Genomic DNA, 27,698 nt, shown 5'->3' with positions numbered 1-27,698 from the left:
TTTATACCAAGAGGTTTGGGGTATCATAGAATTATTGACCTTTTCCCTCCTCCAGATTATATGTTCATAAAACCACAAAGGTTGCTAAACCCTGCTTAATGCCTTTTCTGGAATCACAGTAGCTAGAGGGGAGTCTATACCAAATATTTTAATTAATATTATGCCTTTTTCCTGTTTTACCTCTCAGCTGGTTTGGCCCTACTTGGCTGTATAATGTAAATTTTTACATAGTCTGAAAAAAAGAAAGGACATGGATGAGAAACAGAATAAAGAATGAGTCATAGACTAAAATTAAGACAAATCCAGATTTTGTTACTAGATCGTCTTCTGAGCTGTCATTTTAGTCAATTAACTTCTCTGAGCCTTTTTTACTACCTGCAGAATAAAGGTAACACTTACTTCCTGACCAACAGAATCCAATGAGACTGCCAAGTAAAGTCCAAGTATGTCACTAGGAAATGTAACAAAAATGAATGAAATGATTGCAGTGTCTATAAACTACATAGAAACCTTCAGCAAATCTTAATGCAACACTGACCCATGATTTTATGTGTCCCATAACCCACAACCCCAACCCCCTGACCACCCTATGTGCAAGTGCATGGATCTGACTGTAAGTGACGTTGCCCATTATTACTTCTCATGTCTATACTGTTCATTCCCCTGGTTATGCAATAGCAGAGATATAGTGCTCATGCTGTTTTTTATATTTTTTTTTTTTGTATTTTTCTGAAGCTGGAAATGGGGAGAGACAGTCAGACAGACTCCCACATGCGCCCGACCGGGATCCACCCGACACGCCCACCAGGGGCCACGCTCTGCCCACCAGGGGGTGATGCTCTGCCCCTCCGGGGGGTCGCTCTGCTGCGACCAGAGCCACTCTAGCGCCTGGGGCAGAGGCCAAGGAGCCATCCCCAGCGCCCGGGCCATCTTTGCTCCAATGGAGCCTTGGCTGCGGGAGGGGAAGAGAGAGACAGAGAGGAAGGAGAGGGGGGTGGAGAAGCAAATGGGCGCTTCTCCTATGTGCCCTGGCCGGGAATCGAACCCCAGTCCCCCGCACGCCAGGCCGACGCTCTACCACTGAACCAACCAGCCAGGGCCTCATGCTGTTTTTTAAACAGAGAGAAAAGGAATTGGAAGGGCAAGAGAGATTTTATTTGATTTAATGTAAAATGATAATAAAAGATTTGGTTAATATGATTTAAACTTTATACTAATTATGGTTTGTTTGTTTTTCAAATTGTAGTTCTGGTCTATATCATACAAATCAACGTGTTATATACAAAAGTAACCCCCTTTGAATGTTCTGTGACATCTCGAGGTGATGTGAGGATAAAAGAGTTACAGGCAGTGGGTGAGAGGCCTATAGCGGGGCAGAATAAGAGAGGAAGCAGAAGTGTTTGTCTGGGATCATAGGTTATGGGGGAAATTGTCCCTCGCTGAGGAATTGTACAGGAGCCCACATTTGAGATAAAGACCTGTGTATCACACTTAGCAAACTCAGCATATTTTCTGCTCTTAGTTTCATTTTTCACCTGAGAATTGTATATAAATTTTCTTCTGAGTGTTCTGTGATATTCCTTGGACCTCTCCATGGAATTTTAGCTTCTGTCATTCAAGGGCAGCATGCTATTTATTATAGTATTTAGCCAAATATAGGCTTTTACTATTCTTAAATGGTAACACAGAAGATCATTTATTTGCTGTGATTCTTTTGTTTTAAATTAGAGATGGTGTGAAAGGAATTTGTTGAATGTCAAATAAGATAAATACATAAAAAGTGCTTGGATAAAAGCATATAGAGGAATGGTAGAAAGTGTTTGAACAACCTCAGAAACCCATAAGGCACCACCATTGATACTGTAAGTCCCTCGCTCTTCAGGACTGTGAGTTACCCATTTTTAAAATCACTTTACTGATTTATGATTGACCTACAAAAAACTATACATACTTAATATATACAACTTGGTGACTTAGAAGATATGTATTATATAAACACGTGAAATGATCACCACAATCAAAATTTCCAGAAACATTTCCATTACCTCCAAAAGCTTCTATCTACCCTCAACTTTTAAAAAATTTTTGTCATCAAAAAACAGTATAAAATCTAGCCTCTTAGCATGTATTAACGCATACAGCACAATATTGTTACATATGGTCACTGTGCTATACAGTGCATCTCTAGGAGTTATTGATTATATCTAACTGAAATTTTGTAACCCTCTTTAAGCCAGGGGAATACTGCTGTGCCTCAGCAGGGAGGTTGGTCTGTGCTGGCTTAATTGCAGCAAGAAATGAAAGAAATGGTTTTTCCCTTCACCTTGAGTAATTCTTTATATAAAGTGAAAAAGCTAATAAGACTGTTTTTTCTTTCTCTGAGGCTTTCTAGTAAATGATGCTATGATAATAGCATATGCTTTCTAATATCATCAGCAATTAGAAGAATACATTTTTCACAGGATTCCCCACGACTCTCTCTGCTAAGCTCCTGGAATAAGTAGAGCAGGCAGTGTGGACATTAGGCAGGATAAGGAGTATTCAGGGGCAACGAGGAGAGAGATAAGAAAGGAGAGGATGGAATAATAGGTATGTGGTCTTGAACTAAGCTATTGAGAGGAACAACGTAGTTGGGGAGCTACATAGGCATTTAGTAGATGTTCAGTAATGTGTGAATAAATGAATGATTATAATAAAGAAGTTCACCTGTGTGCATAGCCAATAAACCAGATGTTCTTGCTGAAGCTCTGGTAAATGGTAAATCCATTACCAAGAGAAATGTGGTGGTAAGGGTAGTGGGTCTAGCACAAGGTGACAGCTTCAAGCCCGAATCAGTGGCATCACCTTCTGAGAATAGGACCAGATTTTGCTCTCCATCTGCTTCCCTCTCCCCTTTTTCTTCTTTTTCCAAGTGAGAGGAGGGGAGATAGACAGATTTCTGCATGCTCCCCAACTGGGATCCACCCAGCAACCCCCCACCCGTACCCCCATCTGGGGCCGATGTTCGCCCATCTGGGGCCACGTTCGAAACTGAACTATTTTTAATGCCTGAGGCGAAGGCTCCATGGAGCCATCCTCAGTGCCTGGGGCCGAAGCACTCAAACCAATTGAGCCATGGCTGTGGGGGAAAAGAGAGAGAGAGAAGGGGCAGGGAGAGGGGTAGAGAAGCAGATGGTCTCTTCACTGTGTGCCCCAACCAGGAATCAAACCCAGGACATCCACACTCTGTGCTGACACTAAAACTGAGCCAACCAACCAGGGCCTCCACCTGATTTTGAATAATGGTTTAGTAGCACTGATGGTCAAGTGGTTAAGGTGTTAAACTTGAAATAATGGTTTATACATTTTTTAATGGTTACCTTTAAATCATCATAACCATAATAGCCTCAAAATTGGCTTTTTGGCCCACAAAGCTAAAAAGTATTTACTATTGGCCCTTAACAGAAAAAGTTGCCCAACCTTGTCTCAGAATATGCAAAGAAATGTTATCAATATGGATATTAAAAAGTTTTGTTTTTTATTGACAGTAATATTGAGTAATCTCTGTCATTCACAGCTAAGCTAGAGGAATTAGATTTCTATTTTTTCCACCTATGTTATGTTTTTCTTTCAGTGGTATAGGTAATTTTCCTAAATTATTCATGTTTTTGTCTATATAAGTTTATTTGTTCACTAGATACGTACTAAAGACTTCTGAGATAGGATAGGACCATTAAGGGCTGTGCAATATAGAGAGATAGATCTGATTAATTTCTGCTTCCTTGGAGTTTGCAGTGTAGGAGGGAAGAAAGTCTCATAAATATGATATGTGGTAGAAAGAATGGAGCCACAACTGAGGTAGCAGAAAGAGCTATCACTTTTAAGACCTGGGACTGTCACCGCTGTTCCATGAGACTTTCTATCTCTGCAGACTTGTGTCTAACTTTTCCATTTTTCAAAATAAGAACCTGATGAGAATCAATGTTTATTATTTAACTTGACCAAGAATTATAACTAGTTCTAAGATATTACTGGAAGACATGTCTTATTGGAAAGCCAGCAAACTTGGAGCCACTTGCAGCATAATGAACACAGCACTCCCAGCAGAATCTTTGCCCTGTGCTTTGTTTGATGTCTGTAGTCAGACTTGGCTGACAAAGGATTTATTAAAAATCTAATCTGGAGAACTTTCCAGATTCCATCCAGACATTCAGGTATTGACATGATTTTATTCATTTGAATAATGTTATTTTTAAAATATAAGTATGGTATATTATATTTTAAAAATATTCCTTGACCCATCCATGTTCAATTCTGAACCACTTTGTGGGCACAAAGTGCCTTTGGTTTTAGCTCTCTCCTGCTACCATGATGCTTATTATCCGAGATAATAAGCATTGAATTCTAAGGAAGAGTCTAATTAAAATATTTCTAGAAATTGGAACAACCAACCCATGCATTCCGTAAGCACTTTTTAAATGAGAAACACACATGTCTTTATCTTCTGGTTTCCTTTAGGTGAGGGGGAGCATAAATACCATATTCCTTCATCTTGAAGTTGACAAAGATCGTGCGTCTGTCGCATAGGTAGGGTTCAGAAGTTCCCTTATGTTTCTAATCCTCTAAAGAGACTTCATTCTTGCTCTCCAAGTCATATTCCATTAAACCAAAATCACCATTGAATAAAACCTTAATAAATGCTGACTTTCTGAGCAGTTGAAAGCTCATTGGCTGTCAATTCCAGAGTTGATATTTCTCTTATCATTGTGGGTTTTCCTTCTTGATGTCATGAATGAACTAAGCAGGAAAATATCACCTTTCAGCTGGGACAAGATACAGTAAATATCACGACAAAGTGAATGACAGCATTTTAATGAAAATCACTGTTTGCCCTCCATTTTAAGAAAATCAGGCTCCTGTAACGCAAATGTTTTATCACCATGGGTCCCCCCATCACACTTTATACCACAATATCGGCCATAAAGGCTGCTAAATTTTTAAGGCTTTCTGTGGACCTGTCAGACCTTATGGAATTAATCCTTCATATTTTTAACAGCAGTTTCCACAAGATGAATACTTCATTTCTCATGAATCATAATAAAGCAGCTCGTGCTTTGTTGGCAGAGTGACCTCTGAAGTCTTTTATCTTCAAGAAAAAAGATGAGACTGTCTCCCTGTTTTATGGATAATAAGGCAGGTTGTTGGTCTCTCGGCACCGTCAGTAAATGCCCCTGTTGTGGTCTTGTGTAAATCTGTGATAAACCGATCACAGGTGATTATGGCAAATCTCTTCATATAACAGATTTCCTCCTAAATTGGAGGGTAATTTATCTTGTCAGTAGAAAAGTTAATAGGTATGAACTCATAGACTTTCATAAAGCTAGAGCTAAAGAGTCCTAGAAGTGATCTAGTCCAGGCCCCGGTTTTATTGATGAGTATATGAGTCCCAGTGGTGTGGCCTGCACTCAGAGGGTTAGTGACAGAATTAGACCAAAAACTCCTGTCTCCTGACCCTTTGTGCTGAGAACTTTCTTTGACAACAGGGTGCTCATTTTTTGCATCTAAATTACATAAATTGCTCTATTCATCTACTTGAAATTACCTGGGACTTTTCCTTTTTGAACATCTCACATCTAATCCCTCATCTTCCCCACTGACTGCCTTTAAAATGGATCCTAAATCTGACCATTTCTCATCATGTTCACTGCAATGTTTTGGTCCAATTTGTATCATCTGACTTGGACTGTTGAATGAACCTCCTAGCTCATTTTTTCTCCTTCTTCCAATGACCCTATTCTCATCACAGCAACCAGAGTGAATCTTCTAAAATGAGGTTTCCCCGCTCCAGTGCTATTGATGTTTTGGACTGGACACTTCTCTCCTGTGGGGTGGGTAGCAGCATCCCTGGCCTCTTCCTACTAGATGCCAGTACCACTCTTTCCAACTGTGACAAGCAAAACTGTATCCAGATGTTGCCAAATGTCTCCTGGGAGGCAAAATCCATTTTTATTAAGAACTACTCTTTTAAAACATAAGTTGGACCTTTTCACTCTAATGATCAAAACAACCTACTAGGTTTCCATCCTCTTCAGAGTTCGAGCACAGGTATTTATTTCGCTTGCCTACAAGATCCTACATATCTCCCTATAACCTCTGGACCTTATCTCCTTAAACTCTGTCTCTCCCTCAGTCTGAACCAGCCACATGGGCCTCCCTGCATTTCCTGGAGAAGGCCAGTCTCATTCCAAGTCATGGCTGTAGGATGTACTCTTCAGTGTCCCTACAGATTCCCCTAAATAATTGGTCTATGTCTATTATGAACTAAATGTTTGCATTCTCCCCAAATTTATATGTTGAAGCACTAACTCACAGTGTGCATTTGGAGGTGGAGCATTTGAGCATTTGACAGGTAAATGGGTTTAGATAGAGTCAAGAAGACAATACCCAATGATGGGATTAGAAGAAGAAAGGCAAGTGTAAGGATTCATTCTTATTCTCTCCCTCCCCACCCCAAATATTATTATGGATGTGAGTAATAAAGCAAATCACTGCAAATCAAAAAATGAATAATTTCATGGAATGAAATGCATACAAATTTTTAACAAAGGCTATCATCAGATGAACAGGATTATGAGCTATTATTACCATATTTGGCTTTATGCCCATATTTTCCTACCTGTGTTACTAAATATGGATAACAATGAATAACGTGGTTCAGAAAGTCAATTGACCCCATCACAACTGATGATATCTCCAATGCTTATCCACTTTCTACTACCATCCTGATGGAGATGTTCCTATGCACTAGGCACTCTTCAGTACTCTGGTTATCATTTCTTGGTGTCCCAGTTCACAGTAGTATACTTGTGTGAAGCCATGCATACCCCTCCTTTGAGAAAGATTGATGGAAAACACAGGGTAGGAGAAAACCAGCTTACATTTCACCAAAATGAGAGTGGAGGAAATGTTCAAACCCAGGGCAGATTAAGCAGCACATCAAAGTTTCCCTTTTAAGTGTTAATTTTGCATGAGGCCTGGGGAATGATAAACTAGATGGCAGACTGCATTACCTGTTGAGCTGAAAAAAAATCTCATTACAATTTGCCCAGTATCACACAGCAAAATCAACCTGTAGTTTAGAGATTTAGCTATTGAAGCAGCAAAGAAATGTGGAAGCTATTCCCCTCGTTCTAACCTGGCTCGTATTATTGCTTGTTTTAACCATTGGATTTAGCTAGAGGACACTCAGTTGCCTGGGGCACACATTTCTTGCCCTATAAAAACATCAGATCTCTGTTCTGTGGAAGATGCTCCCTGTGTTCAGAACGTCAGATGCAGAACCTCTTTACAGCCTTGCTAAGATTTCTGCTGGGGCAGTTGCTTTTTGAACTCCACAGCTTGGGTGTATCTTTCTGAATTCTGCTCCCTGTCTTGTAAAAAAATAAAACAGAACCAGAAATAAAAGAATCACTTTGTCAAGAGCAAATCGGATTCCACAATCTTTCTACATGGATATTTGGTGTGTTAGACTAGGTCAGGAAATGTCCTGACACTAAAATCACTTTTCTGATTAAATCATGGTAACTTTCCAAGAGTTCACTCTTCTTTGTAATGCCCTGTGAGAGCTGAGTGTAATAGTATGAATTCGTATACTATATGCTTACTCTGCCATGGTTGAAAGGAAGTCATTTCATGGAGGGTAGGGTTGCAGATAAAATACAGAATTCCCAGTAAAATTTGAACTTGTGGTAAACAACAAGAACATTTTAGTGTATATCCTATGCAATATTTATGTAATGTAACTACATAGGACATGATTATATTAAAACATTCTTTGTTGTTTATATGAAATTAACATTTAACTGACCTCCCTTACTTTTATTTACTAAGTCTGTTAATTCTAATGAGAGAGGAACTTGAACCGTCTTTTAACATTTTTCATTCAAAATTTAATCCAAAATTTCCCTCCATTTTAATGATACTTTAAAAATCCCCATAGTAAAATGCACCTTTGTTTCATTCTGGTAAGTCTTCCTTACATTATTTAACATCAGGAATAAATTCCAGAAAACCTAATTCATTTCTTATTTCCATTGGTTAGTAATAAAAACTTAAAGTCAAACAGCTTTAAAATATGTTTGTCTCTAGCAAGGGGTGGAATTCACAAAATCTTTTAAAGATATGACCATATCTTCTGACAACTGTTTTTACTATGTCTCTAATCAAAGTAGGAAAAAAAATAAGGCACTGTTACTTCACAGAAGTCCCCATGGTCATTGGTTCTGGTTCTGGCTGAAGTTCAAGTCTTGCATTAAGATGAAGCACATAAAACACACCCCCAGGCTATAGCAGAGGGCGTGCTATTACCGGTTTGCCCATCTAGAGACCAAACTGAACTGAAGGGCAGGTCAGCCCGATGAGTGTCTCAAGTTTAGTATTTTAAAAGGCTACCATTGATCACAGAGCTAAAATCTAGTGAAAGAAATGCAACCCAAGAAAGAAAACGCTATATTTACCAAACCTTATTTTGGGAGAGGATTGTAGCTATTGTAACTGATCAATAGATATCTTTTGGCAGCTCCTTGTATGAAAAACCAAGAATATTTCAAGGAGCATTGTAAATGTTCAACTGACTGTGGAGGTTTAATTTTGTGTTAAGGAGTGCAACTATTTAGAGTCCAAACAGAATGCTGGTTACCGTAGAGGAAAGATGAGGGGTTGTCAACAACAGCTTGCTTTCTTGGCCCTTTCTGCACTTCAGAACAAATAATAATAAGATATATGTTACAGTGTGTTCCATTAATTGCCTTCAGGGATCATTGCCATACCTCATCTCCCTACTCAGAAAATAATTGTCCCCAATTGCACACATTTCCAAAATTGGGAAAATTCTAGCATGACAGTTCAAAGAACACAAGGATCCCCATGATCTAGTGGTGATGCTTTGCCAGTCGGGGACCATAATTTGAGAAAGACAGTCTGATATCCTAAACCTGGTAAGGTTGACTTCTAGTAAGGGGTTCTGTTAATTCATGTTGTTTTGTTTTGTTTTGTCTTTTTAAAATTGCCTTTATAGCAAAGCCTTGCAAACATGATAAGCTTTTGCTGGGGCAGAAGTCCAGAGTTGCAATTGCGTGGGTGCTGATGTTTGATGAAGTGAAAATTAATGATATGCCATCGTTTGTAGGGTAATTTTAATTTCCTTCAGTGGAGGGCCCTTTATCCAACACAGGATAAGCAATGGCCATGGTATCTGTTTCTAAGAAGAGATAATAGTGGCAAAGTGTTCTGGGTTGATCGCAAGATTTGAGAATCATCAAAATCTGCAAGCATCCCAAAGAAAAAGTTTTTGTAATTTTAAAGGGATAAAATCATCCATATCGAGTTCTATGGGGATTTGTATGACATTTTCTAATCTTAAAATCTTTTCAGGAGTCTCTCTATACTTCCATGCTACTTTACATAAATTTCATTTTTAACTTTTATTGCTTTAACCAAAAGCTTTTTTACATTTGAGGCTTGGACCGGAATGTCTGACTCCATGGGGCATTATTTTTCACACTTAACAATGTTTGATATTGTAGCTGAAATGTCATACCTTAAAAACCCATTCTACATTTGTCTGTCTCTGTGACTGAAGCGTCTTTGAAATTAACAAGAATACGATAAGGAGAGCAAGCACAAAGGGGCATTAGCTTACAGAAATATTTCTACTAGTTGTTTGATCCTTTTGGTGAATTTCTAAAAGGCATTACACGACTTTTCTGTCTCTAGATAATTAATATAAACTTGGCATATTCCTTACAGTGTTACCTCTGATGTGTATTTCTGTGTGACAAAGCTAAAGCAAATAGATGTTAATGTTGCTTCTTTGGGTCACCCTACAAGAATAGGGCCCTTCTCTGTGTCCTCATTCAGGATATATTAAAGGTTTTACTATGCTGGTACTTGCTCATATACTGCCCTTTTGGCAGCTCCTTGTATGAAAAAGAGAAGAAGAAAAGGAAAAATGTCTAATTAGGATATGACACTTGATTACTTTTTTCCAGACTGACACAGATTAAGAAAAGATACCAATTAGTCAAATGCGTACATGGCCTATACCTAAATCCTGAAGATTTAGAAATCTTCCCAAGCCAACAGTTGGAGAGAGAGAGAGCTCTGGAGTCTCACTCATTCTAGTCAGAGACTCTGGTGTCAGACTCAGTTATGCACGTTTCTTAGTGGAGAGAATTTTGGTATTCTCCAGTGTATGTCTCCAGAATATAATTACCTAATGGCATGTTACAACAGGCCAAAAGGATTGCTCCTTTTATGAAGTGAAGCTGGGAAATGTTACTATTTGACTGTTCTACAAAATGACCACTGGCATCTTAAAAATAAAACTAAACAAAGCATAACAAAATTTTCTCTAGTAGGCTTTCTTCTGGATGAAATTCCCACAATTGTCATCCTAATGTATAATCCTCTGTAAAATTGTGAAGTAAGTAGTTCCATTTTGACTCTTCTAAATCATTCTTTTGTTGCTTTCCGATTATTTCTCTCACCCATTTCCCAGGAATTTGTGCCCTCCTCAAGCTCTTGCCTGCCCATATTCCAGGCCCATATTTTTGATCTACAAGCTCCAAAAGTTATCTCTACTTCTTTGTCAACTTCAGTTGTATCGTTTCTCTTTCTCTGTTTATATAGTGAATTGGTGCAGTGGATTTCAGATTGATTCTTGGATGAAACAGCTTGACAAAATTATTTTATATTAAGATATATACTGGTAGACAAAAATCCCTCTAAGGAAAACTCTAAAAGATGAGGTGGAGGGAGACCTAAATTGAAGTCAGTGTAATGTATTAGTTGGACATTTCTTTAGTCTATGTGCAATACGTCACTGGGGAGTAGAGGCACTTTGTGTCTAGCCTGCACTGAATCTTTGAAAACGGGACCATTGGAGACATACCTATTATTTCCCAACAGAATCTATTTGCTTCGGTCTGTCTTTTCTAAGAACTAAGTAACTAATACATGTTTTTCAGAGCAGTGAGGTACCTTATTCCAGAGCCACTTATTCAAAATGTAATTGTTATAAAGCTCACACTACCAGCAAACTGCAAGGGTAATTGTATTGAAGAAAAGTTCATCTTTATTTAACTTGTGTAAATTATGTGCTCACAGCACTGAAAACTGTCATAACCTCCTTGTTCCAGATTAAGTGGATTATTTACTTGTGATAATAGGCACAGATGCTCATTAACATGCTGTCATCAATGGCTGAGTTAAATGTGTTATGTGTTCTGTGACATAAATTAGGTGATCGACATAAAGTTGTTGTTTTAAATATAGTCAGTACCCAGGAAAAACAAGAGTAATAAATACTTTTCAATATAGTTGCCTGGTCTTGAATTCTCAATTTATTTCTACCTTATTAAGACTATTTGTACGTAAATTGCAGGTATTACTTTGTTAAATATCTTGACATTCAAGGACATTGGAACTTCTCTCTGTTTTCCCATCCTTGGTGTATCTCAAGCTAGGTGTTTACTAGCTTGTTTCTTTTCTTTTCTTTTTCTTTTGTAAAGAAGATACTATGTAGAGATGGGGGATGCAGTTATAGTAAAAACAATCTGCATCTCAGTAAACTTAGAGCTGGGTTCATTTGATTGGTGCCTTCAATTCAACCTAGTTCTGAAAAGTTTCCAAATTGGATGTTAAATTTAGAATTCAGTGCTCTCGTTTTATAGATGAAGGAACTGATGTTCTGAGGATTGAAAAATTGTGTCTGAGTCACAGATCTTAAGTAATAAATACAGGATCACGGGCTAAATATCCAGGCTTTCAATTTTCTACTTACCACTGGAAGAGTGGATGGTAATAATTAGATTGGCTCTACTAACAGGATCAGTGAGGAAGAGAAGCTTATTGGACAGTGGAAGGGGCCAGGCCATATCTTTTGGGATAGTTACCAAAATCATTTATGGTGGACACACACACTCACTGTTATTTTACAACTTATGTTAATTTGTCCAAAGTGCCAGGTGCTTTCTTTAGATGAATTGCTTAGTTGAGTGAAATGAGTGTATGATGATGAATGATTCAGTTCTCTGGGAAAAAAAAACAACAGAAGGAGTAAAATAACAGCCATCAGATATGTGGTTTAGAAAAATTTGGTGTGCAAGAACATGGCAGATAACACCATGGAGAAACAGTGAGGAGCTGGTCAGACTTATCTTTATTGGAAAATGTAGTATACAAAGCTAGGACTACTTCTGTCCACTGTAGTTAGTATGGATCAATTCTTTATGAGAGTTTGATTATAAGCAATTTAGATGCCTGCCTTTGAAATGATAAAAAAAAAGTACAACAACAGAATTGTTCCCATTATAGAAAAATGAGAAAAACTAGTGAAGGTTGATTGTTATCCTGAAAAAAAAAAAAGGAGATTAAAATATAATTTAGCAAGTATTTTTAAAATAAAATTGAATGCCACTTCTAAAGTATAAAGGGATTTTACAAAGACATGTCCATCTCCTCTGCATTTTTATACAAAGTGATTGAGGAGAAAATGAGATTAAATGGAATCAAGAAAATTCAGTTAGAGACTAAGAATGATTAAATATAAAGAACAGGACACCAAGGGACATTGTAGAATTCCTTGTCCCCAGAGATGGTTAAAAATGAAATTAAAAGTAGATTAACTTGAATGACTTAGGTATATACCTGTCTGAGCAAAGGAGTAGCTCAATGACCTGAGACATCAAAAATGACCTTTGATTCACCAACCAAGTATTATGATAAGTGCCATGAGGCTAGTCCTGAAAAGAATATTCTTTAATTATACTTGTTCTACCCCCTCAGGATTCATAAATGACTCTCTGTTTCTTCTGCTGCTTTCTTGTGTTCACTTATGTTTATGGAGGAAAGAAATTCAACTATAATATTCACTTAGATTTTCTGGCTCATGAGCAACATTTGGATGGAAATTTAGAAATGTCAGGGATTTGTGATTTTGGTAGTAGCTTTATTGACTTACTTCTGCAAGTGGAATTATTTACCTATTTTAAAACCCACCTGAGCTTTGTTCTAAATAACTTTTTCTACTCTGTTCACAGTTGGTTTCTTGTTGTTGTAAGTAAAACAGCGTCTGAGTAGATTTTTTAAATATTTAATGGATACTATAATCAGAATGGAGAGATAGAAATGGTACCCCAAAAATGAGCTACTGTGCTACTATCCATTGCTACTTTAAAATATCTAGTTCTGCCTGACAAGGCGGTGGCGCAATGCATAGAGCGTTGGACTGGGATGCCGAGGACCCAGGTTCGAGACCCTGAGGTCGCCAGCTTGAGCACGGGCTCATCTGGCTTGAGCAAAATAAAAAATGCTCACCAGCTTAGACCCAAGGTCGCTGGTTCAAGCAAGGGGTTACTCGGTCTGCTGAAGGCCCGCGGTCAAGGCACATATGAGAAAACAATCAATGAACAACTAAGGTGTTGCAACGAAAAACTGATGATTGATGCTTCTCATCTCTCTCCGTTCCTGTCTGTCTATCCCTATCTATCCCTCACTCTGACTCTCTCTGTCCCTGTAAAGAAAAAAAAACAAACTTAAAACAATATCTAGTTCTATTTGGACAATTTTATTATGCCTAAAATTTCAAGTACTAATTGGTGATGATGGCCATGCATAGATTTGTATAAATTTAAAATGTTTCATATTATTACACTTTGGTTCAGTTGCTTCATTAATTATGGTGACTTTAATTCAGTGCTATTTTGCTTCATTAAGACAAAATCCTTGATTTTAAGTTTACTTTATTCATGGCCCTGTTTCAAAGCACCTAGCTTTTTTTGGAAAAGTTTTGTGAAGAAGCACCAGGGGATTTAGGCTTGAGATCTATTGGAATAAACACATTTCTTCCCCTGGGCTTTCTTGTTCCAGGTTTCCAGATTAAGCCTTTTACATCTCTCCACTTCCTGTCGGAACCTTCCAATGCCATCACCATGCGGGGAGGAAATGTCCTCCTGAACTGCTCCGCAGAGTCCGACCGAGGAGTCCCAGTTATCAAGTGGAAGAAAGATGGCATCCACCTAGCCTTGGGAATGGATGAAAGAAAGCAGCAGCTTCCAAATGGCTCTCTGTTGATACAAAATATACTTCACTCCAGGCACCACAAGCCAGATGAGGGATTGTACCAATGTGAGGCATCTTTGGGAGACACTGGGTCAATTGTTAGCCGGACGGCAAAAGTTTCTGTAGCGGGTAAGTGGATTCTTTTTTCTCCTCTTCTTCTTTCTCTATCTCTTCTTATTACTCCTTTGTGTTGATATAAGAAAATAATCTTAGCAGAAACATTATATTTTTAAGAAAAAGAAAAAATATAAAATCATGTACTTTGTTTACGCACTCATAGTCTTGACTTCTTTTTGTAAAGCAGTTTCGAAAATAGTAGAAGGATCTCAACACTCAACATAGCTTTCTGAGGTTTTTGCAAAACAAAGTCTGGCTCAAATTGATTCACTATGTGTATGGGAGAATTTTCTATTAATAGATACAATAGAAAAATTCATTCTATTTTACAGCCTTACTAGTACTAAAGTTATGCAATTTTATTTTTGTTTATTGCCTTTAGTGAATTTTATTTTAATTATAATGGCTTGACCTGCAACACGTAGTAGATCTTCAAATGAAGAATAACATTTTTCACTGGTGCTTCCAAATATCTTAATGCTTGGTACTGTGTTGACTCAATAACTAGTAATTAGATGAAGAGTTTCTGTTTTAATTTTGGATATTGATATTTCGGTCCCACTTATTGTGATTAGAGGGCAACTCATATATATATATATATATATATAATTTTTTTTTCCTATTTAGTGTTAGACCTATAGGGAGAGAAATCAAATTTTTAGTCATTTCTATAATGATTTGGCTAAAGGTTAAGCTTTGATTTAAAAAGAAAAATTGATAGGGAACATAAAGCCATGCAAATGAATCTTAGCTGAAATAAATGTGGGTCTTCAAATGGGTAGGCAGATTTGAAGGGCCACTTTCAAACTCAATCTTTAGTTCTCAGTAAAAAAAAAATACATAAATAAATAAATAAATAAATAATAAACCAACGGGCTCTTATGTAGTCATTTTTTTTTTTAAATAAATTTTTATTAATGATAATGGGATGACATTAATAAATCAGGGTACATATATTCAAAGAAAACATGTCTAGGTTACCTTGTCATTAAATTATGTTGCATACCCCTCGCCCAAAGTCAGATTGTCCTTCGCCACCCTCTATCTAGTTCTCTGTGCCCCTCCCCCTCCCCCTAACTCTCCCCCTGTCCTCCCTCCCCCCACCCCTGGTAACCACCACACACTTGTCCATGTCTCTTAGTCTCATTTTTATGTTCCACCAATGTATGGAATCATGTAGTTCTTGTTTTTTTCTGATTTACTTATTTCACTCCTTATGTTATCAAGATCCCACCATTTTGCTGTAAATGATCTGATGTCATCATTTCTTATGGCTGAGTAGTATTCCATAGTGTATATGTGCCACATCTTCTTTATCCAGTCTTCTATTGAAGGGCTTTTTGGTTGTTTCCATGTCTTGGCCACTGTGAACAGTGCTGCAATGAACATGGGGCTACATGTGTCTTCACGTATCAATGTTTCTGAGGTTTTGGGGTATATACCCAGTAGAGGGATTGCTGGGTCATAAGGTAGTTCTATTTGCAGTTTTTTGAGGAACCACCATACTTTCCTCCATAATGGTTGTACTACTTTACAGTCCCACCAACAGTGAATGAGGGTTCCTTTTTCTCCACAGCCTCTCCAACATTTGCTATTACCCGTCTTGTTGATAATAGCTAATCTAACAGGGGTGAGGTGGTATCTCATTGTAGTTTTGATTTGCATTTCCCTAATAACTAATGAAGCTGAGCATCTTTTCATATATCTGTTGGCCATTTGTATCTCTTCCTGGGAGAAGTGTCTATTCATGTCTTCTTCCCATTTTTTTATTGGATTGTTTGTTTGTTTGTTGTTGAGTTTTATGAGTTCTTTGTAAATTTTTGAAATTAGGCCCTTATCTGAGCTGTTGTTTGAAAATATCATTTCCCATTTAGTTGGCTGTCTGTTTATTTTTATACCAGTTTCTCTTGCTGAGCAAAAACTTTTTATTCTGATGTAGTCCCATTCATTTATCTTTGCCTTCACTTCTCTTGCCATTGGAGTCAAGTTCATAAAATGTTCTTTAAAACCCAGGCCCATGAGTTTAGTACCTATGTCTTCTTCTATGTATTTTATTGTTTCAGGTCTTATATTTAGGTCTTTGATCGATTTTGAATTAATTTTAGTACACGGGGACAGGCTGTAGTCGAGTTTCATTCTTTTGCATGTGGCTTTCCAGTTTTCACAACACCATTTGTTGAAGAGGCTTTCTTTTCTCCATTGTGTGTTGTTGGCCCCTTTATCAAAGATTATTTGACCATATATATGTGGTTTTATTTCTGGGCTTTCTATTCTGTTCCATTGGTCTGAGTGTCTATTTTTCTGCCAATACCATGCTGTTTTGATTATTGTGGCCCTATAATATAGTTTAAAGTCAGGTATTGTAATGCCCCCAGCTTCATTCTTTTTCCTTAGGATTGTTTTGGCTTTTCGGGGTTTTTTATAGTTCCATATAAATCTAATGATTTTTTGTTCCATTTCTTTAAAAAATCTCATAGGGATTTTGATGGGAATTGCATTAAATTTGTATATTGCTTTGGGTAATATGGCCATTTTGATTATATTTATTCTTCCTATCCAAGAACAAGGAATATTTTTCCATCTCATTGTATCTTTTTCGATTTCCCTTAACAATGCTTTGTAATTTTCATTATATAGGTCCTTTACATTCTTTGTTATGTTTATTCCTAGGTATTTTAATTTTTTTGTTGCAATCGTGAAGGGGATTATTTTTTTGAGTTCGTTTTCTAATATTTCATTGTTGGCATAGAGAAAGGCTATGGACTTCTGTATGTTAATTTTGTATCCTGCGACCTTACTGTATTGGTTTATTGTTTCTAATAATCTTTTTGTGGAGTCCTTCGGGTTTTCGATGTATAGGATCATATCATCAGCAAAAAGTGATACCTTTACTTCTTCTTTTCCGATATGGAAGCCTCTTATTTCTTTGTCTTGTCTGATTGCTCTGGCTAGAACTTCTAGCACCACGTTAAATAAGAGTGGAGAGAGTGGACAACCCTGTCTTGTTCCTGATTTAAGGTAGAAAGTCCTCAGTTTTATGCCGTTTAAAATGATGTTGGCTGATGGTTTGTCATATATGGCCTTTATCATGTTGAGATATTTTCCTTCTATACCCATTTTGTTGAGAGTCTTAAACATAAAATTGTGTTGTATTTTATCAAAAGCCTTTTCTGCATCTATTGATAAGATCATGTGGTTTTTGTTCTTTGTTTTGTTGATATGGTGTATTACGTTAACCGTTTTGCGTATGTTGAACCATCCTTGAGATTCTGGGATGAATCCCACTTGATCATGATGTATTATTTTTTTAATATGTTGTTGTATTCGGTTTGCCAGTATTTTGTTTAGAATTTTAGCATCTGTATTCATTAGAGATATTGGTCTGTAGTTTTCTTTCTTTGTGCCATCCTTGCCAGGTTTTGGTATGAGGGTTATGTTGGCCTCATAAAATGTGTTTGGAAGTATTGCTTCTTCTTCAATTTTTTGGAAGACTTTGAGTAGAATAGGAGCCAAGTCTTCTTTGAATGTTTGATAGAATTCACTAGTATAACCGTCTGGGCCTGGACTTTTATTTTTGGGGAGGTTTTTAATAGTTTTTTCTATTTCCTCCCTGCTGATTGGTCTGTTTAGGCTTTCTGCTTCTTCATGACTCAGTCTAGGAGGGTTGTATTGTTCTAGGAATTTATCCATTTCTTCTAGATTGTTGTATTTGGTGGCATATAATTTTTCATAGTATTCTACAATAATTCTTTGTATATCTATGATGTCTGTGGTGATCTCTCCTCTTTCATTTTGGATTTTATTTATTTGAGTCCTGTGCCTTTTTTCCTTGGTGAGTCTTGCCAAGGGTTTGTCAATTTTGTTGATCTTTTCAAAGAACCAGCTCCTTGTTTTATTGATTTTTTCTATAGTTTTTCTGTTCTCTATTTCATTTATTTCTGCTCTGATTTTTATTATCTCCTTTCTTCGGCTGGTTTTGGGTTGTCTTTGTTCTTCTTTTTCTAGTTCCTTAAGGTGTGAAGTTAAGTGGTTTACTTCGGCTTTCTCTTGTTTGTTCATATAGGCCTGAAGTGATATGAACTTTCCTCTTATTACTGCTTTTGCTGCATCCCAGAGATTCTGATATGTCGTATTTTCATTTTCATTTGTCTGTATGTATCTTTTGATCTCTGCGCTTATTTCTTCTTTGACCCATTCATTTTTTAGAAGTGTGTTGTTTAGTTTCCACATTTTTGTGGGTTTTTCTCCCTCTTTTTTGCAGTTGAATTCTAGTTTCAAGGCTTTATGATCAGAAAATATACTTGGTACAATTTCAATTTTTCTAAATTTGCTGATATTGTCTTTGTGGCCCAACATATGGTCAATTCTTGAGAATGTTCCATGTACACTAGAGAAAAATGTATACTCTGTCGCTTTGGGATGAAGTGTCCTGTAGATGTCTATCATATCCAGGTGTTCTAGTATTTCGTTTAAGGCCACTATATCTTTATTGATTCTCTGTTTGGATGACCGATCTAGAGCCGTCAGCGGAGTATTGAGGTCTCCAAGTATGATTGTATTTTTGTTAGTTTTTGTTTTAAGGTCAATAAGTAGCTGTCTTATATATTTTGGTGCTCCTTGGTTTGGTGCATATATATTAAGGATTGTTATGTCTTCTTGATTCAGTGTCCCCTTAATCATTATGAAGTGACCATTTTTGTCTCTGAGTACTTTTTCTGTCTTGTAGTCAGCATTATCAGATATGAGTATTGCTACACCTGCTTTTTTTTGGGTATTGTTTGCTTGGAGTATTGTTTTCCAGCCTTTCACTTTGAATTTGTTTTTATCCTTGTTGCTTAGATGTGTTTCTTGTAGGCAGCATATAGTTGGATTTTCTTTTTTAATCCATTCTGCTACTCTGTGTCTTTTTATTGGTAAGTTTAATCCATTTACATTTAGTGTAATTATTGACACTTGTGGGTTCCCTACTGCCATTTTATAAATTGCTTTCTGTTAGTTTTGTATCTAGTTTGATTCTTCTCTTTTGTTTTTCTATCATTTGTTTCTGTTTGTTTGTGTTCCATACTTCTTTCCTCTGTTGCTACCTTTTTTAAGTCATGTGTTTTTGTGGTGGTTTTTTCTAGGGTGGTTACCATTAAGTAATGAAAAGGGTACCTACCATATTCATTGTAGTACCCTATCTTATAAGTATTTCTGCACTTCATCGTCCTTTGCTACTGTTAATCTCCATTCTCTCCCCCCTTTTTTTTCCTTTGTTGTCACAGTTTAAGTTTGGTTTTATTGTGTTCTTGGTGGAGCTGTTACTTGTGGTGTTGTTTTCTTTTGTTCTTTGAATCTGGTTGGAAAACCCCCTTTAGTATTTCCTGGAGTGGGGGCTTTCTGGTGATAAATTCTCTCATCTTTTCTGTATTTGTGAATGTTTTTATATCTCCTTCATACTTGAAGGATAGCTTTGATGGGTATAGTATTCTTGGCTGAAAGTTCCTCTCTTTCAGGGCTTTAAATATTGGGGTCCACTCTCTTCTAGCTTGTAGAGTTTCTGCTGAGAAATCTGATGATAATCTAATAGGCCTTCCTTTATATGTTGTACTCTTCTTTTCCCTGGCTGCCTTGAGAATTTTTTCTTTGTCATTGGTTTGTGTCATCTTTATTATGATGTGCCTTGGAGTGGGTTTGTTGGGGTTAAGAAAACTCGGTGTTCTGTTTGCTTCTTGAATTTGAGGCTTTAGTTCTTTCCACAGGCTTGGGAAGTTCTCATCTATTATTTGTTTGAGTATATTCTCCATTCCATTTTCTTTCTCTTCTCCCTCTGATATACCTATTATTCTTATGTTATTCTTTCTGATGGAGTCAGATAATTCCTGTAGGGCTTTCTCGTTTTTTATTATTTTTGAGTCTTTTTCTTCTTCTCTCTGTTGTGCCTCAAGTTGTTTGTCTTCTATTTCACTAATCCTATCTTCAATCTGGGTTGTTCTGCTAGCTAAGCTTGTTACCTCGTTTTTTAGCTCGTGAATTGAGTTTTTCATTTCTGTTTGATTTGTTTTTATAGTTTCAATTTCCTTGGTAATATATTCTTTGTGTTCATTGAGTTGTTTTCTGATCTCCCTATATTGCCTTTCTGTGTTTTCTTGTATATCTCTGAGTATTTTTAAGATTTCTATTTTAAATTCTCTGTCATTTAGCTCAAAGGCTTCCAATATGTTAAGTCTTTTCTCCATAGATTTTTCCACATCTATTTGTGTTACCTCTCTTTCTTTTGTATCCATAATATTAGATTTCCTCTTTCTTATTGGCATCTGAGGGTGGTCTTGTTGATAGCACTAAGTAGAATTAATAAAGAGTAAAAAGTAAAAAAAAAAAAAAAAAAAAAAAAAAAAAAAAAACACCAAAGGGTAAAACACCCCACAAAAAAAAGCAGTAATAATTTATTATTTCCCCCTTTTTTTTTCTTTCTTCTCCTTCCCTCCTCTCCCCTCCTCAGGGAAATATCGTGCCTATAATGGAGGGCCTGGTTTGCGGTGAAGAGTTCAAGGGGCAAAAAAAAAGGGGAGTAGGGACCTACTAAATGCAAAAAAAAAAAAAAAAAAAAAAAGGAAAAAAATCTTAGACAAGCATAAGTTGATCTGCCTGCGGGTGATGGTCAACTAAGAGATATAATGAGAGGGATAAGAGGGAACCAGAAAAAAGGACAAAAAAAGGAATAATAAAGAAGAAAAAAATAAAAATAATAAGTAAAAATCTGTTGTATTAAGTGGAGTGAAGACCAAATACAATGGAGACCTTGAGTTGGGAGGACCCAAAATGCCACAAAAATAAACTAACAAGAAAAAAACAAAAACAAAAGCGAAAAAGAAAAATAAAGCCAAAAAAAGCCTTGAGTCCCAAATTAACTAATTTGTTCGTGATTGAGGATTAAATGGGAGGAAAGTAAAACGAGAAAAGAAAAAAACGAATAGAAAGGAAAAAATAAGAAAAAGAGAAAAACGAAGGAAGAAATAAAAAAGGAAGAGAAAAAAACAAAATAAAGCAAAAAAACAACAACAACAAAAAAAAAACCAAAAGAGGAGAGAGTGAGAGTTAAGTGTCCTGGAGTATAACCCCAAAGGAGGGTGAGGATGAAGAAGAGAAATAAAATGTAACACTTATGGGTAGTGTAGTTCAAGAAAAGGGAAGCATAAGATGGGCAGAGAATAGAAGGACCAAGGTGGAGGAAATAAAGGCAATAGGATAGAAGAAACAAACAACAACAACAAAAAAAATTAGTGGAACAAGTTGTAAAGTCTGTGGATTTTTCTTGATTTTGAGATGTTAACTTCTTCCTTTTTCTTTTCTCTCCCTCTTCCTGGTCGGTGACTCTGTACCCCAGGCTCTGCCCCTGTGTCACATTTAGGTAGGGATTTGCAGTTGATGGGATTCTATGGCAATGTCATATAATTGGCTTTAGTCTTGCTGGTAGTCAAGGCTTGTTGGCGTTTGCAGGGTCCAACGATGAGAGAGTTTGCTTTCGTGGATTCTCTCTCCTAGTCCCCCCTTCCTGAATTAGCAGCCTGGTGATCCAGCTATAAGGCTGCCACTGCTTCTGCGTGGGGAGTAAGAGGCTCAAAGAGCTGGGAAATCCCCACTCTATCCCCACTCAGTGCAAGGCTTTGGGAAGGGCTCTGGCAGTCAGGGCCTCCAGTGTAATCAGGGGGGGGTGGGAGTCAATTGTTGTCAAGGTGACTGTTCAGCGCCTAGCATTCAGTTGGACCTCTCAACCCAGGCTTTCCACACTTTGTAGCCTGTTTTGGCTGGTAAGAAGAGGCACTAGTCTCTGCTTGCGACTAGTGTAATATAGATCTTATTATCTTCCAAGTCCTTCTTGTTAGCGTTTATCCCTGAATATGGAGGCTCTATCAATCAGAAGTTGCCCCCGCCCCTTTAGCGAGAGGCACTAAAAAATATCACGCCTCTTGTCTTGGGTCGGTGAACTGAGAGAGATCTTATCAATTAGAACCGAGGGTGCGCAGATTTCACGGGTTAAGTTAATTTTAGTAATTGGGTCGCAGCTGTGCTCCCGAAGGTATTTCAGGCGCCTGCGCGCGCCCCTCCCCCAACGCTTGATTGTTAGCTTGAATGGCTGGGTGAGGTGCCCGCCCGCGGAGAGAATCTCCCAGGTAGGGAATACCGCCCTGGGGCCTCTCCTGCTCCCCGTGCGCGGGCCGCTGGGAACGTTAGCGGTGCTCGGTCTGCAATGCTCTGCAATGCTTGGTCTGCAACCAGACCGGGCGCGCGCCAGCGGCTGCTCGCCGCTCTGGAGTGTGGGCGGTGCTCGCTCTGCAACCGACCTGGGCGCTGCTCGCCGCGGCTGGCGGCGGCGGCTGACGGCTGCTGCTCGCGGCTCCCGAGTGCGGGATGACTTACCACAGGCGCACTTCCTCGCGGCTTGAATGAACGTCCCTGCGGTAGCTTCCTCCACACCCTCGTCTCTCAGATTCAAGTGATAACAGTCCTTTTGCTTTCAGTTTGTGTGGAACTCCGTAATGCCCCGAAGATAAATTTTCCTGTTTCTAGTTGATAAATTTGTTGAGATTTTGGGGAGATCTGTCGGACGCGCTGCTCACGGCGCCATTTCCGTGACGTCACTCTTATGTAGTCATTTGAGTGAGTTTCCTTTCCCAGGTCCCATTAGATTATCCCCTGGAAGACTGGTGGGAATGAGGACTCACTTCAGTAATCACCTATGCTAGGACCATCAGGAAGGACTGACCGCTTCCCCATGTGCTTTTTCTTCTAGTGAGGTTGTGATGGAGTGGAAATGTAAAGAAGGTGATTTTGACCTCTAATGGTATAAAAAACAGATTTTATAGATATGCCATCAGTCTGTAAATCCAGCTCCAGGCTACTCTTTTGTGGCTTCTTTGCCCCACTAGGAACTCTTTTATATTCAATGAAACCAGTTTGAACTTGAGTGAAGATGATGTGGTGGGCATGGTCCTCACCTGGAGATGTGGTGGCTAATCATCCTGATTTCAACTGAACTGACCTGAGTTTAGCACTTTAGAGTCCTAAGCCTGAGTACCCCTCATCCCGGATAAAACTAGAATGGTTAGTCAACCTCCTTAGTGATATCCCGCCTGTGATTACAATGATAGGTGGAAGTACGCTTGCAGAACATCCTCTTGACTCAGGAGACGCATGGGGTGGCATCCTGATCATGGAAACTAAGACTATCAGCCACCCGGGACCTTTGAGTGATGGGTGTCTGGAATTTGGTGGATGAGCATAAAGTGTGGAGAGGACTGAGCATCTGCATGAATTAGAATTGATTAAAAGGAACAAGTAGAACAGTGCTGAGGATGAAGGTAAAAGCTGCTTTCTTCCCAGAATCCTCTAAATGCAGTTGGAAAGGAGCAACCTGATTTCCTCTCGAGAATTTGAGAATTCTGGAACTCACAGATCCCACCCGTCAGTCACCCACAGTGCAAAGGGAATGTGTCAAGGTGAATCAGTTGAGCTGATGTTTTGATGCCCTGTTCCAAAAGGCTTATGCACATGTGTTGTTGATGAAAATAGCCCAATATGTTGTGGTTTCAGTTTTCCTGCAATCAAGATTCATTTCTAACGTGTTCTCTGTTTCAGTGGTGAAATGAAGAAATATTTCTTCTCTGCGAGATATGAAAATAAAGTGACTGGCATTTGTAGTCTGTACAAGGATAGGCTGGAAGGTTCAGTCACTGAGTTACAATCTAATATTAGATTGTATCATTTCAAGGCAAGAAGGCTGTTCATGGTGTTTTAGACACTTACCCTGCTATTTGGCAATATAGCATACATCAATGTTATGTCTGCAGAGGTTAAAATTGCCAAACTACTAGAAGGAACACGGAGCATATATCTTCCTCGTAATAAAGACCGCAACCTGATTTAATCTCATTTTTAAAGCATTAACAGTCAATACACCAGTCACCACTAAAAGGTGAAAAAAATATCTGTTCTCTACCCTCAGGTGCAATGTAGAGCCCATTTACTATAATGCCCATCATCCATTTTTGCTCTCTCAAAGTGTCTTTTGGTAAAAAGAAATGTGGCAAATGAAATCTCTTTAATCACTCAGTGCATTTTATACAATGATCTTGCCATGTACCATTCATCCTATTTTCTAGGAACTTCTCAAGTGCTCTTTAAACCCTGAGTGCACATTAGCTGAAGAAGGAGAGAGAGTAAGGAAGATAAAGGAAGGGCTTCCATCCCATCCAACCTCTTATTAAAAATCTCAGTTGTAGCAGGCTACTGACTATTGGTATTTCTAGTAATTGTGAGATCTTCCAAAAAGGAATGCCCAGGCTATTAAATCTCCCTTTGAAAGCAACTTGTCTGGTCCTGGCAAGAATGTGGGGATTTCATTCATATCCGATTATCTCTAATCTAAAATAATACAATATTTTTCTGCCATGAATACCTCTGTTTAGACCTCTAGATTGAGAACAGTTTGAGGAGAGAGGCAGAGCCAGACTTTACCTATTAAGCTGCTCTTGTTACCCTGTCTACCCAGTAAAGCATTGGGCATGTTTACTCATTGTTCAGGAGACATTTGTCTTACCAGTGCAGACATGTGGGTTGGGGGTTGTATGCCATATATGGAGAGGTTTTTGTTAATGTCATTTTCTCCCTCCTCCTCTTCTTTCTCCTTCTGCACTTCTTCTCCTTTGTAAAATGAACTTGAAGAGATTAAATTTACCTGCTTGTGTGCCTAGAAACATAATCTCCATGGATTGAGTTGGAGTAATTTAATTTATATCTTAGTTTCCATATTGATGAACTGTTGAGGGCTTTAGAATTGGAAGATGGACTGTGCTGGAATATTCATATAGTACTTAAAAAAAAGCATGTGCCAGTTTCTTGTGTGTTCATAAACTGTAACATCAAGATGAGTTTGCATCTGGCCAAGCACACTTTCCCTAGCCCAGATGTTGCCTGTTATCTCAGCCTCTGGATTCTCTTATGTACAATAGACTTAATTTCCGAAACGGTGGTGGCTTTTAAATGGCATCTAGGATGTAAGTACTCATAATTTCTTACTCAGTGACAACAGTAGTACAAATAGACATAATAATGGTTATTATTGTGTTATTACACTTATTAGGAAATAACAGCTTTCAATATTTTCATGGGATGGTAAAAAATATTTTGGTGGTGAATAGAAGCTACAAATCATGAGCCATAAATATTGTCACTTTGGTCCAGATATCTGATTTGTAATCTATGAGCACAAACTGGCAAGCCTGCCTTGAGTTTTCAGAGTTGAATCTATGCAGTTGTTTGGCAGTCAGTGCCAAAAATCTGTCTGACTACCAAGTTCATTTTTTAAAAGTTGATCTACTATTATATTTGAGCCAATAAAATTTGTACTGGCCAGACCCAAGAGTTCTAGATCAAGCCACTGCTGTTATCATTTCAGAAAAAGATGCTGAGAAAGGTTCTCTACCAAACCTCCTTAATGCCCTTTCAACTGAAAAAAATTATTGAAGCTGGGGTCATGGGAGTTGGTTGGTCTAGACTAGGAATATAAAATAACCCCATTCTCCTCCAGGATGAAGAAAAAGATAAAACCAATGCCAATGTGTTAAGAAAACCAGATCACTTACAGAGCTGTTCTGAATAATCACGGAAGTACCATCTCATTCATTTTTACCACCACACATTTACTACCTGGCACGCATGTATCCAAATATGTAGATACTGGCCCACCCACTTCCCCTGCAGGTGTTGAGAATCACAGAAACTAAGAGCTACCTCTGCTTGTATTTACATTCTTGAGAACAGAGTGGCTCCAGCCCCTCCTCCCTCAGGTGAAGCAACTCTGGCTGTAGGATACTTGTAGGGTACTCTTTTTGTTTGTTTTTTTGGTTTGGGTTTTGTTTTTTGGGTTGTTTTTGTCTAGATAAGGTTTTTGTGGGGTTTTTGGTCTAGATAAGGTCTTTTGGGTTTTTTTTTGTTTTTTTTTTTAATAATTTTATTTTTTTAATGGGGTGACATCAATAAATCAGGATACATATATTCAAAGATAACAAGTCCAGGTTATCTTGTCGTTCAATTATGTTGCATACCCATCACCCAAAGTCAGATTGTCCTCTGTCACCTTCTATCTTGTTCTCTATGTGCCCCTCCCCCTCCCCCTTTCCCTCTCCCATTCCTCCCTCCCCCCCGTAACCACCACACTCTTATCAATGTCTCTTAGTTTCACTTTTATGTCCCACCTACGTATGGAATAATGCAGTTCCTGGTTATTTCTGATTTACTTATTTCGCTTCGTATCATGTTATCAAGATCCCACCATTTTGCTGTAAATGTTCCGATGTCATCATTTCTTATGGCTGAGTAGTATTCCATAGTGTATATGTGCCACATCTTCTTTATCAAGTCATCTATTGACGGGATTTTTGGTTGTTTCCATGTCCTGGCCACTGTGAACAATGCTGCAATAAACATGGGGCTGCATATGTCTTTACGTATCAATGTTTAGAGTTTTTGGGGTATATACCCAGTAGAGGGATTGCTGGGTCATAAGGTAGTTCCATTTTCAGTTTTTTGAGGAACCACCATACTTTCTTCCATAATGGTTGTACTACTTTACATTCCCACCAACAGTGTATGAGGGTTCCTTTTTCTCCACAGCCTCTCCAACATTTGCTATTACCTGTCTTGCTAATAATGGCTAATCGAACAGGTGTGAGGTGGTATCTCATTGCAGTTTTGATTTGCATTTTTCTAATAGCTAAAGAAGATGAGCATCTTTTCATATATCTGTTGGCCATTTGTATTTCTTCCTGGGAGAAGTGTCTGTTCATATCCTCTTCCCATTTTTTTATTGGATTGTTTGTTTGTTTGTTGTTGAGTTTTATGAGTTCTTTGTAAATTTTGGATATTAGGCCCTTATCTGAGCTGTTGTTTGAAAATATCATTTCCCATTTAGTTGGCTTTCTGTTTATTTTGTTATCAGTTTCTCTTGCTGAGCAAAAACTTCTTAGTCTGATGTAGTCCCATTCATTAATTTTTGCCTTCACTTCTCTTGCCTGTGGAGTCAAATTCATAAAATGCTCTTTAAAACCCAGGTCCATGAGTTGAGTACCTATGTCTTCTTCTATGTACTTAATTGTTTCAGGTCTTATGTTTAGATCTTTGATCCATTTTGAGTTAATTTTTGTACAGGGGGAGAGACTGTAGTCCAGTTTCATTCTTTTGCATGTGGCTTTCCAGTTTTCCCAGCACCATTTATTGAAGAGGCTTTCTTTTCTCCATTGTGTGTTGTTGGCCCCTTTATCAAAAATTATTTGACTATATATATGTGGTTTTATTTCTGGACGTTCTATTCTGTTCCATTGGTCTGAGTGTCTATTTTTCTGCCAATACCATGCTGTTTTGATTGTCGTGGCTCTATAATATAGTTTGAAGTCAGGTATTGTAATGCCCCCAGCTTCATTCTTTTTCTTTAGGATTGCTTT

At 38.0% G+C, this 27,698-nt stretch overlaps 1 protein-coding gene across 1 annotated transcript in view; it reads left to right on the top strand.

The window, feature by feature from the left end:
- The window catches only part of DCC (DCC netrin 1 receptor), a 1,139,534-nt gene that overhangs the window by 391,149 nt on the left and 720,687 nt on the right, over positions 1-27,698 (top strand). The window contains exon 2 of the mRNA XM_066352289.1: positions 13,909-14,229. Within this exon, the coding sequence (XP_066208386.1) occupies positions 13,909-14,229 (321 nt within the window). The remainder of the gene's footprint in view (positions 1-13,908; positions 14,230-27,698) is intronic.

Source organism: Saccopteryx leptura, chromosome 11 (assembly GCF_036850995.1).
Source record: "Saccopteryx leptura isolate mSacLep1 chromosome 11, mSacLep1_pri_phased_curated, whole genome shotgun sequence".
Lineage (NCBI taxonomy): Eukaryota > Metazoa > Chordata > Mammalia > Chiroptera > Emballonuridae > Saccopteryx > Saccopteryx leptura.
This window is presented reverse-complemented; position numbering and strand designations above follow the sequence as displayed.